The following is a 20,521-nucleotide window of genomic DNA, read 5'->3' as shown; positions in this document are numbered from 1 at the left end:
AGAACACTTCCAAAAATGTTGGCAACTGTATTCAATATAGTTTTGGTTGTTGTGGAATGGTAGTCAACTATAACAGAGGAGTCAAATATTTCATGGTTTTTATATATAGTTTCACACAAACAACTCTATTTAGCTTCATATGCCGTTTATGAAATATGTCGAAAACATTTTGAAATGATGGACAGAACAGCGGCCCGAAAGACTGTAATTTCAAAGAGTCAAAGGAGAAGAAACACTCAATTGAAAAGAAATACTTTTTGGATTTATGGATGTTCAGGAGTGGCGTAACAGTAATGTTCTCCACTGATGTCATTATTCCTTATATCTGACATTCCACTCTCCAAAATGTGTTGCCAACATAATTGCCTGGGTACAACCTAAGCATCCGATGAAAGAAATCATGGCAGTTAAGCATGTCATTCATATTTGTGTGATATATTACCACCCAAACCAAAGTCACACCTGTGAAACCCAGGAGAGGCTCTGTCACTCATAAATCAGACTGCATAATCACTGCAGTGCTCATAAATAACTCAACAATTAATAACAGTGAGACAAGCTGTTCCTTGTCTTGGAGTGATTGCTGATAATGACTTGTCAACATGTGTGCTCTCACATTAGTGTCTGTACATATGAAAAGGGGAAGTGTTTTGAGTGGCCGGGGTTATCAAATGCAGTCATGGCCTTTGACTGTTATTGGGCAAACAGAAGCATGAAACCTTCTGCTGACAGTCTGAAGTAGCGTTGTTCAGATGTACCTCTCATCCCCCTGCTCAATGATTCGCCATCAGAAGATGCACCGGAATCCAACATCCCAAAACATTGAATTAAAATGTAACATTGTTAACAAATAGTAATCATTTTACATTTTTAAAAAATAATAAAATGTGGAATCCTTCTCCTGTACAGCGACTGGCGTTGGTGACCCCCCCCCCCCCCCCCCCCCCCCCCCCCCCCCCACTGATCCCAGTTGGTTTTGGCAGTGGTCTAACACTTGTGCTTCATGGCAAGCTGTAAAAAAATTGGGATGGGGTTGCAGGATAATACAATGAGAATTTTGAAATACCCTATCAGCAAACTGTTACCGAGCTAGAAACAACAAATTCAGGTAAATGTAACAATACATGCATAGCAAGCACATAGAGTAAAAGAAGGGAAGGTACAGATTTGATTTTACATTGCACAAAGAAGAAAAAGCTGTTAGGAATGGTTTACTATAAAAGGTGCTGGAAGGCAGCTAGGGGCCATGTTGTTTTTTATTTAATTAGACAATGACAAGGCAACTTCAGTAAACCCATTAACAAGGGTTCTAATGGGCTGGGTGATCGATGGAGAGATGGCCAGGGCCACAAGATTAATACAAAGTCAATGGGGTATGAAGATGTGATGATGGAAGACACACATTCACGCAAACATGCACACATACAGTACTGACTGAGTATTGAGTACGTTGCCGTGTGAAGAGAACTGAAATCAACAGATTGAACAAGTGGGGGCAGTAGAGCAGCACACAGAAATGAGGGGTCTTGTTTAAAACTGAGCATTACAGCGAAATCGACTGCTGTCACAAAGCGAGGCAGCTCAAAAGTGGGATTGCAGATGTGGACTAAGCAAAAGAAGAGTCAAGGTGACCCTCTCACAGCACGCAGGCACTGCACTGGGCTAGAATTTGAAGCTACTAACAACCCATGCAGATGGCTTAATCCTGTCTAGCCATCGTTCAAGCCATCCTCAGACAAAAATGCAATAGATAAAATGTGGACTGTCTTGTTCATTTCTTCGGTTATGCTTTCTTTATCCATCTGTAAGGCCTCCAACTGCCTTTAACAGAGGGCTCCAAACATACAAAAGAATGAGCCTTGATAGTAATGTGCAAGACCATTGATAAGTGATAACACACAAAACTTATAAAAAGCTAATGGCAGCGAGGGAAATGAGAAATGCCAGCGGATGAGTGATTCTTCATGGGAGTTTGGTAATCACTCTCTCCTGAAACCCTCAGAGCCAAGGCATGGCATTTTCTTTGCTTATTACAGTTTTTATAATTCATCACAGTGGTGAAGCTCATCTGTGAGCAGTAAGAGGGCAGATGTCTGTCAATTATCACATCACTAGTAAGGCATTATGCGTAATTAGTATTTTCAAGTTATTAACATACCACTTTAGATGGTACATGTCTCAGTGAAGGCTGTCCACCTACAGCATGACCTAACCTTACACCAGACGCTAAGCTGCAAACCCAGGGGTGTGTAAGACGTACTGTGTGCTATTAGAAAGACAGCTAAGATGATCGTAAACAGGTGCACTCGTTACAAAACAAGAGACTTGGTCTTTTGTTGTGCAATGAAAAGAAAAAAATCTGATTATGGTAATAGCCCCATTAAAGAGCATGCAATTAGTTTTCCCGACAAACAAGAGATATGGGATAGATGGAGGATGAAGGAACACCCACAACAAGAGAGAGAGTAAATGAGGGAAAACGAAAAAGACTATTATCTTTCCAGAGCACAGAGAACCACTGCTGAGAGGCTGAAGTCACAATGAAGCAACTCTTACAAATATCCTCAGGTATACGTAAAATGTTTGATCTTTGGCTAAACTAATAATTACCTTAAAATAATGACTAGATATTCCATTGCGTCCCATGATAACAAAGTCAGAATTTCAATGCGCTGTGTTAAAGTCCACAGTTAGCCCACCCTGAGGTTATGCACTGTAATGCATCTAGCTAGCATATTGCCTCACCTTCTGTGCTGTAACAGAGAACTGTTCAGCACTGTTCATCATGTCCGCGGTCCTCTCCTCAGCCCGACCTAATCGCTCGCCGCGCTCATTCAGAGCCTGGCTGGCCTTCTGTACAGCACTCGTCACACTGTCTGCAGCCGAGTGCAGTATACTGTTACCTGCAGATAGGGGTGGAAGTGAAGAAGCAAGACGCAGCAAACAGAAGTGAAGAAGAAAAGTAAAGTAGAAAGGCACAAGAGAGGAAAGAAAAGACAAAGGAGGAGGAAAGTGTTATTCCATGTTGAACAACAGAATGTGGGAGACCAGCTGAAACAAATTAACCTGTGACATTAAATGCATTAGTTAAATTGGTGACCAAGAGCATTAGTGTTAAAAGCAGAAAACAAAAACATGGAAAAGCAAACGGCTTCCATCAGGTGCAACGTGGGAAGGTGGCTAATGCCTTTCCTTCAAAGTGGATTTACTTTAAGGAAGGATCAAATCAAATTAACCTTTTCAAACTTCAATGCGGTATGCTACAGAAACACAGGATTTAATGTCAAGCATGTCATTTCCTGTGGACGTTATTCACAATTTTTCTTTCATTTTGAACTTGTTGTGCCAACTCTCCTGTCCTCTGAACCATAGAGTAATAAAGAGAGGAGCTGCATGGGCAGCCCTGCAGACCCAGTTGTGAAAATAGGACCGTAAACACCTCTTTCGATAGCTATGGCAGCCCTGCGGAAGTTTCATCTGACAAGACATTAATCTACCGCACGTCGAGAATGCGGCTATTATGCGCCACGCTGGCAACCAGAGTAAGAACGGCGATCTTCCTGCTGCATTCTCACTGTTGGCTAAACAGTTGTATATTGTTTCAGTGGGGTATAATCGGTCACTTGCAGCATGCCAGCTTGGGAAGTATCACCTACTGCCCCAGTACACTTTGGTTTTGTCAATTTGAGATTGTCAATATGTGGTGGCAAGATCCTGAGGATTCATTTTAGTTACAACACAAGGATGGCACCACACGGTCCAACACAACAAAAGTATTGATTGCGTGATGACCACCCCAGTCACTCCTGTAAAAAGTAAAATACACAAATACACCGTCTACTCCTGTAGCTACAGTGTCTTTAAAAAGCTGACGGATAAAGAAAAACAACACCCAGGAAAAAAATAAGCTAGATTCAATTATCTAAGGTCTATATCCTGGGATATATAGTAAATGAGTTTGAGGCGAAGGAACAGACTGACTGTATGAAGACTTGACAAGCCAGATTGTATCTACTCCCACAGGAAACTGCAATATAGTGAGTGTATGTCCTGTGGCATCAACTCATGTAGGCTGAGTGACAGATAATTGGGACAGCTCTACTGAAGTGGGTTATTTGACAACCCAAAAGCAGACGGCGAGGCCAGCTGGTGTTTCTTCAAATGCAGTTAACTTGATAAAGTCAAAGCCATTTAGGAAAAGACACACCTATGCCGCAGACACACAGATGGATGTATAGATGTTCATCCCCCACACACAAAAGGAAATGGAAACACAAACATACATACGTAAGGTTTTCGTTCAGTCAATTTTTCTAGAAATTACAGTCAACGCACCACAGACGCAGAGGTCACATTGCACATGACAACAAACACATGTGGGCTGATGATAAAATAAGCACCATACCTGTCAGAACTAGTTTTTCATATGATCAAAGGTTTAAAATCTCTCCATTGTATACAAGGACTCCAAAGTCTACAGCTACAATGTGGATATAATATTTACTTTCTTAACTAGAATATTTGCAGCCATTAGCAAGACAAAGTTAATAATGTGTAATATAATACATTGAAAAAGTGAACCCATTTCTGTTCTGCTTCTGTTTGGGGAAAAACAAAACACTTTTTCTGAGAAGCTTTAGGTTTTCACTAGAAAGGATAAGACCTTTTCACCTTCACACAGATTCTTCTTGATCCTCTCCTCCTCGGACAACGCCCAGGGAGTAATACTGCCATCATCCTCAATGTATAACCCCCACACTCACAACCCCTCCACACCGTAAACCCGAGAACATCTCCATCTATTTGTCTGCACACAATTTTCCGTTGCCTTTCTTTTCCATTCTCAGAGATCAGTGGTGGGCTGCAGCATGGCTCCCCCAGTGGAGAATGTAATTAAAGTAAAAGGCAGGGTGGAGAGAACTTATGAAAAGACTGCAGCATCAGGAACAGAATGAAAGATGTGTAGGAGTAGATTACGTTATGTGGTGCCATTGCTGTGAGCCTAAGTGACTCTTAATTTAAAGTGGGAAATGATCAGACCTTTTATGTTGCTTAGGAGGTTTACTGGTATTATTGCACTCATTTTACTAAAGTTAAAAGAGGAGCTTTTTGTGACAATTGTGTCAACTTTCATTGCTGACTAAGAATGAGCTCTAGTACGTGGCCAATCACATCCACGGCACGCCTTTTTTAACAATGCAGGTGGAATTTTTTAACTATACCCCGTGATATTGTGTCAAGCCAGGGTTTCTATATTCCAGAACCTATGGGCAAAGACAAATATAACAACGAAGGGGTGAGATCCTTTAAAGCCCCCCCCCCCCCCCGCCCCCCTTCCAGTTCTGCTATAAGCAGAAGATTACAGGCTGCGCTGCTGTGGCGCTAAAGAAAATAAGCTGATGGTTATCAACAGGAACATGTCGGACACACTGCACAAAATACCAACAGCTAAGTCACATCTGCTCTTGAAGCATATGGGATTGATTAGATTGGATGGCTAACTTCTAGAACAAACACAAAAGAACCATTCAAACACATGCTACAGTGCCTTTAATACTTTCACTCTGGCGGCGTACATGATTAGATTATCACTGTGCTAGTATGATGCTTTGGGGAATATGTAAGGGTGTTTGACGGGAGAGAGTGTCTTACAATAATTTCTATTAAGCATTGGCGAGCACATACTCATCTGCACTTCAACAAGTCCAATCAAAAATTCACTGTATTACCCTGACAATAGCAGAGCGTTTAAGGCTTCGGGTATTCAACCAAAGAAACTTATGAAGCATTCTGTCAAGGAGTTCTGTAAGTGATCCCAACCCTACTCAAAGCTGTACAGGACCTACACATCCGGAGCACATCTTGACTTTTAAGTGCTCAGTAATTGCTGTTTTTTTTCTCAACCTTATTTTTTCAAGTTTCTGCCATAGTGAGACAATTTTAAAATTATTATAATAACTAAATAAAACATCTCACTTGTTTACTGTAGATTTATGTACTTCCAGTTCACAGAAAAAACATACAACACAAATTTCCTAATATTAGTTACAAGTATAAAAACGCTGTAGTTGGGGTCCCTGAATAGGTAGAGCGTGCGCCCCATGTACAAAGGCTCAGTCTTTCTCGCAGTGGCCATAGGTTCAACTACGACCTGCGGCCCTTTGCTGCATGTCACTGTGTGTGGGGATGGATCAGAAATGGCAAATGTAATCGACATCGTAAGGGCCTAAAGACGCAGCTCCTGTATAATATTACCCCCTCCTCACACACTGCAGTTTCATTTATGCAAATCTTGACATTATCTGCAGCAGCAGAATGAAACTACAGCAGAGGTTCAACCAGGAAGGGCACCTTCCTCAGGCACTCCTGACAGACACCTATTATATCACTACAGCCTTTTATCCCATCAATTTTCTCCACATTCTTCCTGCAGTAATTCCCTAAATACTTAATTCTCTCTTACTTCTCTTTCAATGGTCACCCCCGAACATTTTACACAGGGACAGTTCTCCCTTTATCTGCGTTCTTCCCAAATCATTAAGCCATAAGTCTTAAAATACAATTTCTCCCGTGAAATATACGCTATACAGTGTACCCTGATGCATATGCCAGTATATCATTGTCTTTCAACCATCCCAATGCTGCTCAATTAGACCTGCATAAAGTCAAACACTCAATTGGTAATGTAAAATGTGTGATTGAGTGCTGAGGTTCAGGACAAATGATCCTATTATAAACCGTAATTAAGTCATAAATCTGTATTATCTTCCTGGTCTCTCACTTGACTCACTTCTTATGTACATATTTATGCGTCCTGACAGTTTTGTAGTCAAGACCACCTAAGACCAAGTCATCACCAAGACCAGAGCTTATCGAGACCAAGTCAAGACCAAGACCAGACCAGTGACAGACAGCCAGTCCTTTCTCCCACGTTCACTTTCTTGCGACTGTGTGTGACAGCGAACAGGGAGAGAAAGTTAACAGTAAAAAATTCCAATTTGGAAAAAGGAAACGTTATTGGTTGCATTTGAAGCAGGACGTTTTCCATCCAATCACAGTAATGATGTTAACACATTCAATACGACAATGCACAGGCAATTTAGAAATATTTATGCAGTTGTGGTCTTGACAAATCCTGAATCTTCTTTATCCGAGAAAAATGAGTAAAATGAGAAAAATGATGTGTAGCCTGAATGACTCCTTAAACCCCTTGGTTAACCACTCAGAGAATTTGCAAGGAGAGGACTCTGACACCGACCATTGTTTGTGAGGGGAATAGCTTCACCTTGCATGGCTTTAGTTTAGTCAATGTCGGCTGCTTAAAAAGCAAGGCACTAAAGACACCGATGGGAACAAACTTGGAACATTTTGTACTGAACGTACCACAGAGCGGTGTTGACAGTGACAGAAAAATAGCGACTAGGTATTCATGAGCAGCCTATTCTTAGTGGCTTTAATCAGCAGATAAATGTCAGCATCACACAATGCATTAAAGAGCTATAATTTCCATCATTATAGTCTCGTATAAGCTCAAATCTTAATGTGTGAAATGCAACACAGAAGTACAGAACACTGGGAAGCCATTAGGGAAGAAGCACTCCATCATTGTACCGCCCTCATATATCAAAATGGGATTTACATCAGCACAGTATTAGTCAGTGACTCTGCACCCAGCCTGACTGTGAGGGGCAAGGACATTGGACATAACTCACATAACCTTTGGATGTAAACTCAAAAAAATCCCTTTCAGCATGTAGTCCCCTCCCACAGTGACAACACAAACCAGGGAAATTGTGACCTCGTGCTCAATGGGAGCATGAAAATGCAAGCTGTGTGTGTAAATGTTAACTTCAGTACAGTATATCCCTAAAAAAGATAACAAAGAGGTCACTTAAGAGTCTGCGAGCCAAGAGCAGGGCCCTCAGTTCAGAAGGGAATTGGACAGGCTTTGTTTTACTTTTTTCTTTAAATACTATTGGGACTCATCTCTTGTTAATTGGGGATAAACTGGTTTAACAAAGAAACCTAGATTTCCTTGATTTCTGGAGTAATTCAACACTTTTTAGTAAGAGGTATAACTTTTTTTAAATTTAGTCCAAGCAGTTTTGATTACTGTAACACTGGCTTACCTTGTCTCAGTAGATGACCGTGGTGTGCAACAAATTCTTTCCTCTTTCTGTTCAAATAGACCTTGCAACGGAAAATGACTGAATCTACAGCTTGGTCTTCTGTGATGAGAAAATATTAAACGTCAAATCATCTTTGATGTTGAAATGAGGATAATGTTGAAATTAGTCAAGGGGGGTTACCATTTTTGGATTATTAAATCACGAGTTAAGTTTTAAGGTTTCAGTTGTAAATGTCATGCAAAATAAAACTGGATAAAACTGGTTAATGTTTGACTATTCGTCCATCACTTGATTGTAAAACCTCCCCAAGAATAAAGATTCACACAGAGCATTAAGCGTAAACTGCTGGGAGACAAGTTGGCCTAATGCTGAGGGTTTAAAAGCCTCCATTTAGCTCCCAGATTTAATTATTTGTTTAGAATAAATGCCAGTGAGATAGAAAAGCTCAGGAATTGGGGTATAACAGTGTGGGCATCACCACAAGTAAGCACTGATAACAAGGCAATTAGCTGCTTTTATTTCTGGACCAATTACATGCACCATTAAGGATCAAAACCTGAACCTGTGCATACGGCTCTGACAGAAGTCTAAAACTCTGCAGTATCAGTTCACCAGGACATGGAAAAAAGCCAAAGATGTTACAAAATATCTACCTGAATTACATTTAAATCTATAAAGTGTTATTTAAATGGTTTTGCATCATAGTATCAATTCCATCAATAGCAGGTCCATTTATGTCTCTATCATATACTTTACATTATGAAACTCGTGATGAGCCTGATGATTAAATATTAACAATATTACTTCATGCAAGGCATCAATAAGCTGGCTGCATTTTCAGCTCACATTAGACAGGACCTGTTGTAGTAACATTTTAATCAGCACAGGGAAAGAGTGCAAGATTAAAGAACCAAACTGCTGGCATCTACAGACCGCCATGACAACGGGAAACTGACAACTAAGATGTTCTTTCATTCTATATGCCTCATCTTGAATGGCAAAACGTGTCCATTTTGAGTTATGCGCATTAACTAGCTACCTTTTGTGCTTTCTTGAGGCTGCCATCCCAGAGGATTCTGCAGATAGAGTCTCCCACAGTTATGGTCCCACACCTGAGCAGCGTCATGATTTTTGTTTTGCACTGGTGTGAGACTTAAACTGGAGTGGACAGAGTTGGCAGCAGGCTGCCATCCTCTCGGTTCTTCCTGTTACAATGTGCAGGGTTAACTGTCGACGTTTTAAGTTTATCACACACGGCATCCTCTACTCACACAGAGTCAGGAGTTCATTATCAGATCATCGGCCGAATGGACTTACAGTATGTTTTCAACAGTGCATCAATACTCTAGCTGTTTTTACAAAACCACTGGGTTGGTGTGTTTTAAATACAACAAGTTTTTGTGGGTATATCAATTCATATTTCAAGCATTTTTATCAAGAGCAGTGCTATGTGTCTCATATTCATCCAATGCCACAATGCTACAATACTTGTATTGTAAGTGTAATTTTCATATCTACTGCAAATATGTGGTTAATACGCAGATTTGCACTCCATAATCCATCCTACACTAAAGACCTTTGTGTTCTCGGGGGACAACACAGCATACAACATACAGAGAAAGAAATATGCACCAGGGTCAGTTTAAGTGAGTTAAATATGGACATGGCTGTCCGAGTAGAAGGGAGGTCAAGGCAATAGAATGTTAAAGGGAACAACAGCTTTATCATCAATGAGTAGATAGCGGGTTCCCACACACAGTAAGAAAAAAAGATGAGGGTTGGGAGTAAACCGATCAATATCTGATTAAACCGCTCAGCATGCTGCATTCCCTACTGGGTTCACTGTAGAGGAAACCATCAACCAACAGCACACCCATCAACCCTTTGTATAATAAGCAGAATTTGGGGATTTGATACTGAAGTTGCCATTTAAAAGACCCTTTTCTTTATCTCTGCTCAAGTAGGTTTGTTTTTGCTAGCTATCCACAACGTTATGCTGCATGGCTTCTCATTTCGCCATACGGAGCAAAGACACCTCTGAGAAATTGCCTCGTGAAGGAACTTGTTTTGGTGGAACAGGAAACTCAGATTGGACAGATAGTCTAGCAAGGTATCTGAATTTACCCTGCAGAAATCTGAGCTTTCAATAGACTGTTACAGCTTCTACTGTGTTGTTTAATGTTATTTTGAAGGGTGGAAACCAAGTGAAAATAATGAGTCTTACACGTCAAACGCACAATAACATGAGTTATTACCACATAAATTAGGGGGAATTATTATTTAGTGTTGGTTTATGTGCCTTAAACCAGTTGATCTGTGACAGATGCTTTAAGTCACAGCTGATGCATTATGCTGGACATCCTCTTTGACCTCAGATGAGCCGAGCTCGCAACAGATGCTGTGTATGAGGGAGAATCATGCATTTTCATACACACCAGGTGCTGGTTGTCATCATACATCAGATTCAAACTGGCTTACAGCACAGTATTACAGCAGTGACACTGGCATATCAGAGCCACAATGTTCTCAACAGAAATATTAACACACAACAGGACAGTTAGCAGGGTTTTTTAACTGTCTTACCTCCCAGCAGTTTGGACTGACAGTTCACGAAATCTGGTTTCCGTGCAGAGCTGTAGCGCTGGCAGGTGTGGTGAAGAATCTGGATGAAGGTGCACTTCTCCCCTGCTGAACTAGCAACCCACTGGTCAAAAGCGTTTTCGAACATCAGATCAAACTCTGGACAGTCCTTGGGATGAATAACAGTGAGAGGGAGACGTGAGTGACAGGGGGGGGTGTGAAGTCATGGAAAAGAAACTCTAAACTATCAGGGAAAGAAATTGTGAAATCTGCTTTTTTCAGCAATACTCATATTAACCCCCAAATAATCCCTTGGCTATATTAACTAAATAAATAGCAGTGGTTGAAGGGACTAGAAATAACATACTTTGTTCAGGTCAATGCCGTTGACCTGCCGTAGCTGGTCGAGTGTCCACTGTGACCTTTTCATGAAGGCAGAAGATCCTTGGAACTGCTTCACCTTGGTGATTGATACATGGGAGGGTTTCTTATTTGTCACTGTGGAAACAAAATCAATACGAAACACACCAGTTAGGATTTTACACAAACATTAACTTAGAAAATATGGACGTTGCTGTGCAACCTGTAGTCCCAATGTTTATGGTATAGTGAGAAAGTTTGGGTTTGGATAAATGGACAGTTCAGGTCACAAGATGAGGAAAATTAGAGGCTAAGTACAAGCTTCCATCTGTGGGCGGCAGAAACAAAGACATCCATTAACAATGGACAGTTCCCTTTTGGAGCCAACAAAAACAGAGATCATGATAACATTTCCTATGAGAAGACACAGCCTAACCATAAGAAGATAAATCCTGTGCACAATGGAATCGGTTTTCATATTTATCTTGCCAAAGTGTGCACAATAATCTTACATACAGTATTTGTGCAATAACTTTCTGTTGTGCTCAAACTACATGAATATGTTTCAACACTACTGGTTTAAAGAACATGAACATATATTGTTCCTGTCAAAGCAGAAATTGCTGAGTATTTTTACACGATGCTGGACACAACTCATTTCACTTGACAGAAGTGATGGATTTCTTCTAGCACAGCTGACTAAATATAAGTGGGACACAATTCACACTGCGTTCAACCATTAAGTCGTTACCTTTTAAACAAGTCACAAGAAAAAACTTGACATAATAATACCACAATTAGACAGTGGCATTACATTTAGCTACCATTACAATTATTAGGTGTTAAGGGTTAACAATAAGGGTTCATTACATTTGTAGAAACCAGAAAAAAAAAGTCTGTTGCTTGGTTGCATATTCTAGGCTTTTTCTGTGTTCTTTTGTGTAGCTTTTTGAATCGCCAGAATAATGAGATTGATGTTCGTAACACCCTGGCCCCCTCGACGACAAGCAAGAGCTGCAAACCAAACGTGCACTGTAATGTAAAAACCATTCCCTAGTCTTGAATGATATTTCCTTTTTTGCCTCCCCAACCATCATGTGACCCCCAGAAATTATCTTGCGACCCCCTTGGGGGTTCCAACCCCCAGGTTGAGAACCCCTGTTGTACAGGACAAGTAGCAACCTATTAACTTTAACATTGATGAATAACTAACTATGGTGTAAGATTTTAGGCCCTTACAGAGATCAACATCATCACATGTTTATAAATCATCGAAGCTCACAGTTCTATCGTGACTCTAGACTGTTGGATGTGTGTTTGGCTGGATACTAATACCCTTTGCACATCTCAGGGGCCACATGTTGCTTTTATAACCCGGGCAGTGAACCCTTGCATCCGCTTTCCCACATTTGCCATTGTGTCATCTCAGAAATAGGGAAGTGTTCGGGTCACTTTTACCTCCTTTGCCATTTACTCTGCTTCTCATCTTTCTAAAAACCACAAGCATCCCTGCTCGTTTCCCTATTACGTCCAGGTCCTTTTAGTGAAAGATATGCCACACCTTAATCTGGAAACGATTTTGAAAATCTACTGTAGGTTGGGCTGAATGTTACATCAGGTGATGCTTTCAGTATGCGAATGCCACGGAGAGGAGCAAATTTTGGATATGTTTTGTGTATCCATTTAGACAGCTGCTGTTAATATTCTGGGTGCTGGCCTGAGGGTGCAGGGTGGATCAGACAAACCAAGGCAGACAGATAGAATACAGGCAGTCATTTCTTTTTAATCCTTTCTTTGAGAATTTATTTTCACTAAAACAGACAACCATGACATGACAAATAGATGAAGTGAGTGTTTCAGATCTGTCTGGGTTCACGCAGAAGGCTAATACAAGAAAACATTAGAAACTGTCATAAAGAAAATGACAGCTGGATGTAATGAACCGGTGTGTTTAAAGGGTAGGAGTCTAGGAACTATGATCATCCAATTCGCAGCGAGAATGATTTGTCTCTGAGCTACATTTGTGGCAGATGACAGAGTGCAGCAGAGAACCACTGCTTTCCACCAAGCCTATTAAGTAGAAATGAGATTGTATTAGAATGTAATCTAATAAAACCGGGAGAAAGTTTATTTGTCAACTTCCGCCATGGCTCAAATTCTCGTGAGCTGGAATGAACTAGACACACGAAATGTGGCCCAATGACTTGAAATTATGTGCGTTCGATTGCAAAGAAACAAGAGTCCAATCTGCCATTTGGTGGCGCTACAATTAACAATCACAAAAGAAATTTTGCCCCTCAGGCAGTAAGTCCAATTGTTTTGAAATTTCTCACACATATGCAGCTCAATGTGCTCTACAAAACAGCCTCTTGGACCATAGAGGTCCGCAGTGAATTTCTGGCTATTTTGCATGAGGTGAAAAACAGTAAACTGAATAGAACCTATCAACACCAACATGGGTACAGAGTCTTTCGGGACTGAGATACACATTTGTACTATAAAGGAGCAAATGTTGCCATAAAACATGACAGGCTTCAATCTTAGAACTTCCTAAAGGGTGGGGCTCTGCCGTAGCACTCCTGTCTAAAATTAATAGAGACATTTAAAACCACGAAATTAACAACATACAAGGTTTCGTTAAAATCCGATAAAGAGGAGGAAATTGCGGGACTTGCTACATTTATTGTAGGGATGAAACAAGTGTGTGGTTGGTTTCACCACTTTTTCTATAGAACATTAAACCATCTGAAGTGGGTTTTGCTCAACTTTGTGCAGTTACAAACCCGCTCAACTCTGCTTGCAATTTGGCATCTGTTCAACGCTGCTTCAGGGTTTGACATTAACTTTTTGATGCACTTGTCCCTTGGACATTTACTTTCACTTGTCCATGCACCGAAATCACTTGTCCAAGTACAGATTTCTCATTTTAGAATTTAATTTGTGTTTAGCTAATGCCGAATTCAAACAAACCGTTGAAAGCATCCAAACACTATCAACATTAATACAATTCAGCTGAAATGGTAGAAACAAATGTTTCCCCATCCCCTTTTCAAGAAAAAAGGATCCCCAGACTCCATAATATAAAGAAATACTTCCACGCCAGTGTGCAGTGTATCACCAGAGGTAATGGTGACTTGAACTTGAAATTATACTATATCTAAAATAATTGTGTAGACATAACAATGGATTTTGCCACTAAATGTTGGTGTTAACTTTTTAATTTCTACAATTTCACTTTCTACCCGGCAGAGGCTGATTTACCAAGGAGTCCTTAAAAAGGTGTAGCTACTTAAAAGTTGATTAATAGCTGACATACAATCCAGAAAACTCGCAGAGCTGAGGTTTTACAATAACCGACGGACAAACGGACCGTGGAGAAGTAACGTTTGCGGCTATATTTGCTCTCATTTGATATGTAGAGGACTGGTAGCTGAGAGATAAAGCACTAGTACAGTATGAATTCAACTATAAACCATTATTCTCTCCTTGCCTCCATCTTATCCCGCCAGAAAATAGCCTATAGTGTTTGAAGCTGGAACTAATCCTTTTTTTCATTAACAATGAATTTAACAATTTCTTTTTTTAATTAATTAAAATGTCTTGATCTATAAAATGTCTCAAAATAGTGATAAAGGCCCATCACAATTTTCCGGAGCCCAAGATTATGTCCTCAAATTGCATATTGATAATAAACACACATAATAAAAGCAGGATATCCTCAGTAGTCACAACCATTTAATGTTTGGCCTTTCTGTATAACAAATGACTTATCCATCAATTGTTTCAGCTCAGTCCTGTGTGAAAAGTGTGAACTGCCTTTGAATTGAGCAGAATATGCCAAGCTGTGCATAAGCAGGAACTATGTCTCCTTATTGCAAAATGTCCTGTGACTCAAAGCAATCAGTCACCATAGGGGAATGACACATCACAAATCACATACTAAAAATTCAGCAGCAGTAGTTTTTCTGTAGCAACCACTCATGTCAAGGCTCAACAGTTTTAAAATGTTATGATGTACATCATACCGTTAAACATAATTGATAAAAAAACCCAATGATGATAATGTCAGTGTGACACCAGAGCCTGATAGGCTTCGATTGACACACTCCTGCATTAGCATATGCTGTCATATCACACGCTTTGTGGTGAGCCTGCTTTAAAACAATCCCACTGACTCCAGGGTTAAATGATCTGTTGCTCACACGAGGAGGAAAATTTATGGCAGGTTCAGCAATCTGGTTGCGCCATTTGGCAATATCTCTTCTTTTTTAAAAGACATTACACTGAGACCTGACTGCTGAAATGCATCACTGAATATGCGAAAGAGACCTGCCTTCTCAAGGCCATGGAGCTAGATCGTAAACACATTAACACAGAGGTTGTAATCAAGGTGCCAGACAGCTTTGAGCCTTTCAAATCAATTTCACATTGAGCTGTCGACTGAATATTAAACAATTACTGAAAGTTCAAAGAACTGGCTTGTTTAAACAGCAATCAAGGAAAAGACTGAGTAATTGTATGCTCAAGTGAAAGCTGGAGTTGCTCTCGTGATACATTCAACCAGTGAGTGATACTCTGAGTGTGGAGAAAAAAATGAATCTAGAGAAGTTTTTTGAAGCAAAATGATGACAGGAGGAGGCTGGGATACAACTTCTGATGGCCCAATCACAGGAGGGAGTACAACATTTGTTTCACATCATTAAACATCCTGACATTATACCATGTATACTGTACATTGATATCCTGTGTTACAGTAAGCTTCTATTTTAGATCGTATCATTTAACATTGTTTAGCTAAACTACAATTATACCACACACCGCCCCGACCACCACTCCTCCATTTACAGTGGCTCGCATAAATTTACACACCAATGCTAAAGTTGATTAAAAAGAGGCATACAAATTGTTAATGAATAATGTATTGTAAATAAATAATTTTTTTTACTTAAAATACACGGGCATAAGTATACACACCCTCATGTTAAATTCCCATAGAGGCAGGCAGATTTTTATTTTTAAAGTTCAGTTGTTTCATGGATCCAGGATACTATCCATCCTGATAAAGTTCCCTTGGCCTTTGGAATTAAAACAGCCTCCCATCAATCCATACCCTTCACCATACATAGAGATAGACATGGGGAACTTTCCATAAGATCATCTCTGAATGCAAATCAAACCAGCTATTAAGGTAACTGAAATAACATCATGCCAATCTCTATTCCTACATTTTTTTAATTGAGGCATTAAGATCAATTTCCAAAAGAATTTTTTTACCTCTTTTTAATCAACTTTAGCATGGGTTTGTAAACTGACGCAAGCCACTCTATATTTAAATATGAGTGGTCATAAGGCTGATGAGTTGAGATTGAGATTCCCAGACCAGTTCACTGAGCTGAAACTCTTGCACAGAGTGAAGAGAAAACAAAGATTCCTTCCTGTACATGAACGGAGGCGGATCGAATACGAAAGTGTAATGTGACACGCTCTGCTGTTTAACTTTGTTTGGCTTTTACAAAGCAAACATAAAAATCGCGATCACACCCTGAACACAATGTCAAAGGATAATAAACTTTATGAGAATGAGCAAACACAACTTGGCTTCATAACTTATCTAGAATTAAGGAAAGCCCTGAAAGGCTGCCAAAGCCATTGTTTCCATGTGGGCTGACAGAGGAAGGCCATGGATAGGGTTCCGGTCCTGCTCCTTTCTCATGCTCTGATGGTGACATGCTCTCACTTCCTCCATTGCATCAGTCTCTTGTTGTGCTTGAGTTGATCATGTGAGAATTGTGCAGGTTGTCGGTTATGAATGCACACAAGCCTTTGTGGAAATGTTTATCACAGCACTATGGAAAACGAATATAGTCCAGTGCAACTAATGTTTAAGAAATTATGGAACAACTTTGGAATTCAGGCAGACATTGGAGATTGCCAATCACACCATGAGAGCTAACAGAATATGGAGAAGAACCTCTGACATGGGCATAATATTAATAAGTTTCTTTCCCTGATATAATACAACTTAATCCTTGTGTCAACATGTATGCTTATCAAAAATCTCCATCCACAAGCCAGAAATATGATAAACATCAGGATATTGGGTCATCCAAGGGGAGATATGAAAATCACAAACCACAGAATAACAAAAGATCACATCTGATACGGATCATGTGAAACTGTATAGACAGGGAGGCACCGTGTTGCCATTGGAATAAGTGATTATTTCAAGACTATCCCACCAAGAAGAAGTGAAATAACATTATTTTGGGTTTTTTAGGCCTTTATTTCCACAGGAGAGAAGACATGAAAGGGGATAGAGAGAGAGAGAGGGGGGAATGACATGCAGCAAAGGGTCGCAGGTTGGAGTTGAACCCTCGGCCGCTGCTTCGAGGAGTAAATCTCTATATGTGCGCACCTGCTCTACCAACTGAGCTAACCAGGTCACGAAGTGAAATAACTTTTGACACAAGATAAAAAAGGATTGCACAACATACATGCACACGCATAAACACTGCAGTTTACACATCAAGCCAACATAAGCTGACATTTGAGGAATTTCGTACTGTATGGAGATGTAGCCTATACAGTGCTGCAGCTTCAACTTATGACAATATAAAGCTTTAATAAACAAGCCACTTTTCCTGCTTCTTAAAAGATTAAATTCACATATTCCTGTGTGCCACTTGATATTAATCAGCAATAATTACTAATTTTAGGTTTCTACAATAGCAAATAGGAAAACTTCACTGAACATTTTTTATCTGCAATCTGGGATTGTGTTTCCAAGCTGATATTTTGTAATTTTGTATTTGTATTACAATTTCTAATTAGTTTCTGATTAGTTTGAGGACCCCCTGTTAGTCTTAAAAAAGAAACCTTGTGTTTAATTATTTGACAGCCCTATTTCAAAGAAGCATTTCATTGCCTCTCTCTCAACCAGGTGGGCTAAGGCTCTCTTGACAAATCAGACCCCCTCAGTTAGTAGTCAAGTGGCTCTGTGCTCTTAAAACTAAGTAGACACGTTGCCATGGCAATCACATTTGCATGGCACAAAAGACACCTGAGAAGCAGCAGCTGACACCTGTCCAGGTTCATACAGGGACAGCAAACTAGGACACTTTACATGCATGTTAGACTGTAGGCTGGATCATAATAATGACTAAAACCAGCTGAATCCATATAAATCATTGTCAGCCTGATACAACAAATAGCAAGTCAAATATACTTTTATGTCATTATTCAACATTTAAAGGTCATCTTCTGGTGTGTCTTTAGCTTATTTCAAAACAAGAAGCCAAAGATGACCCAGTGTGTGTTTAGGAAAGATCAGATGAGTCCATGAAATGTTAAAAGATCATGCAGAATTCTTTCATTATTTAACTAAAAAATATGTATTAAACGAGTCAATCTACATACTGTAGATGGCATACAGTGCCTGCTTCATGACCCCATCTCTTGTGGCTAAAACAAGAACAGCCTGCTATAGGTATGAGTTAATGGTTAAGTATATTGGTAGCAAGGTAAATATTCAAACAGTTTGAATTTTGCGGTGTGTTATCAGAGCTGTCATCTGAGGGCACTCAACACTTTTTACCCTCGGGGTCTGTGATTACGGGTCTATTTTAAAGCTTCCCCTATTCTGCTTTAGCTTGAACACACTGTTCAGAAAGAAGCTGTCACTGGAATGAACCACGACACTGTTCAGACAACAACACATTGAGAACAAAGACCTCTACAGTCTATTCATATGGTCGAAAACACAGTGACTGCTGTGTACAAGGCCTCCTTAGATAGGATGGTGCCCATGCAGTGGCAAGGCACTAATAGTGAAAAATATAGCATGGTGACTGATAGCTGTAGAATAGAGATCAGCTTCGTTCAACCCCTAAAAGGGACACATTACTCACACAGTACTACAGACACCATTAGCTTCATACAACAACACTAACAATGGAGCAGTGCAGTTGTACACTCTTATACAACAATGGAACTTTTACTAAAGACTGCAATAAAACAGTTGTATTAAATCTGACCTACAATAAAAGAACTTTTAATTTGATGTTATCAATCAGCGAGCAGCAGACTAACTATCCAACTTTCACTTTAAATAAAAACCAAATTGCGGTGATCCTTTAACAGACATGTTTAGCAAATTCTTGATAGAAAAAAAATATATAATCTTTTGAACTTTTGACAAATTAAGCTGGCTGACAACTGAGCAAGATGTTCAAATGATGCAATGTTTTTTTGTTATGCAAGCTAGTAGTTTGTTTGAACTTCAATTTAAGCTGCTGTATTTCTGAAGTTAGTGACCAAAAACCTGTAAAAACTACAATCATGCACCACTGCCAATAAGTGTAAACCTTTACAGTGGGAATATGCATGGGGTACTTCTAATGGCTAAAACAACTAATCGACTAAAACACCAGGAGACTAGGAATAATTATTGAAAAAGAAATGTTTTCACACTGAATAAAACCGAATTAGCATGTTTGCATTTTAATTACAAACCTAACAATAACTGGCATGTCATTAAAGGTCCCATGACATGATGCTCTTTGGATGCTTCTATATGGACCTAAGTGCCCCCCCCCCCCCCCCCCCCCCCCCCCCCCCCATATCTGAAGTCTCTTTCCCTAAAATTCAGCCTTGGTGCAGAATTACAGCCACTAGAGCCAGTCCCACAATGAGCTTTCCTTAGTATGTGCTATTTCTAATGTGCTATCAATGTTCATGCCATGGGACCTTTAATATAACCTCATGTTTGCATCATTTTCCAATGATATGTTCAGAATGAATGAGGATCTTTTAGAAAAGCCAAGTGCTAAACAGTTAAGAATTTAAAACACAAAATGAGCTTTTTAAAACATAGCTGCCTTTTTTCTCCAGTCACATCTGCTATCCCTCCAATTATAACACTCACCCAAGGGCAATACATTTAAATGATTCTGGAGGATTGACAAAATCATGTGCCAGACACCCAAACTGAAAACTCTTATTTGAGCACAAAAGCTTCTTTAAGTTCAATTCAAATCAACTCAGAAATTATTTAAATAAAGAACGTGCCTAAAGTGCGATTTCTTTTTTGTTATCTACTCTGCCACAGGTATAGAGTGTATAGGCGAAAAATAGAGTACGTTTGTAAGCAATACCATGATATAATCTTTAATTTAGCCTTAAACTAAATTAAATTAGTCACTCATTTCAGTTGAAATTAATTTGTGGCAATGCCATTTATTATTTCTATAATCTAAATAACTGTATTTTAATGTGACCTTGGCTCTCTAGTTTGTCTCTCTGTTGAGATCACAGTTACCCTAAACTTGAATAGGCTTCAATCATAGCAGCTACTGAAATGTTGACAGCCTATGATAGAGTCCTCACAAAGACCAAGAGACTGGATCACATCACTCCAGTTCTGAAGTCTTTACACTGGCTTCCTGTGTCTCAAA

The 20,521-nt window shown here is 39.7% G+C and overlaps 1 protein-coding gene across 2 annotated transcripts in view; it reads right to left on the bottom strand.

Annotated features, from left to right (window-relative positions):
- Nucleotides 1-958: 958 nt before the first annotated feature.
- stxbp6 (syntaxin binding protein 6 (amisyn)) overlaps nt 959-20,521 on the bottom strand; it is a 63,300-nt gene continuing 43,737 nt past the window's right edge. The window contains exons 3-7 of one of the 2 annotated variants that reach the window (XM_034858309.1): nt 11,077-11,207; nt 10,713-10,878; nt 8,130-8,228; nt 2,746-2,903; nt 959-1,011 (exon numbers count right to left, since the gene is read on the bottom strand). In XM_034858309.1, the coding sequence (XP_034714200.1) occupies nt 988-1,011; nt 2,746-2,903; nt 8,130-8,228; nt 10,713-10,878; nt 11,077-11,207 (578 nt within the window). In that variant the 3' untranslated portion in view covers nt 959-987. The remainder of the gene's footprint in view (nt 1,012-2,745; nt 2,904-8,129; nt 8,229-10,712; nt 10,879-11,076; nt 11,208-20,521) is intronic. The other variant, XM_034858310.1, reaches the window with a different exon arrangement.

This window comes from Etheostoma cragini, chromosome 20, assembly GCF_013103735.1.
Source record: "Etheostoma cragini isolate CJK2018 chromosome 20, CSU_Ecrag_1.0, whole genome shotgun sequence".
Lineage (NCBI taxonomy): Eukaryota > Metazoa > Chordata > Actinopteri > Perciformes > Percidae > Etheostoma > Etheostoma cragini.
The sequence above is the reverse complement of the archived record's forward strand: the minus strand, read 5'-3'. Positions and strand labels throughout refer to the sequence as shown.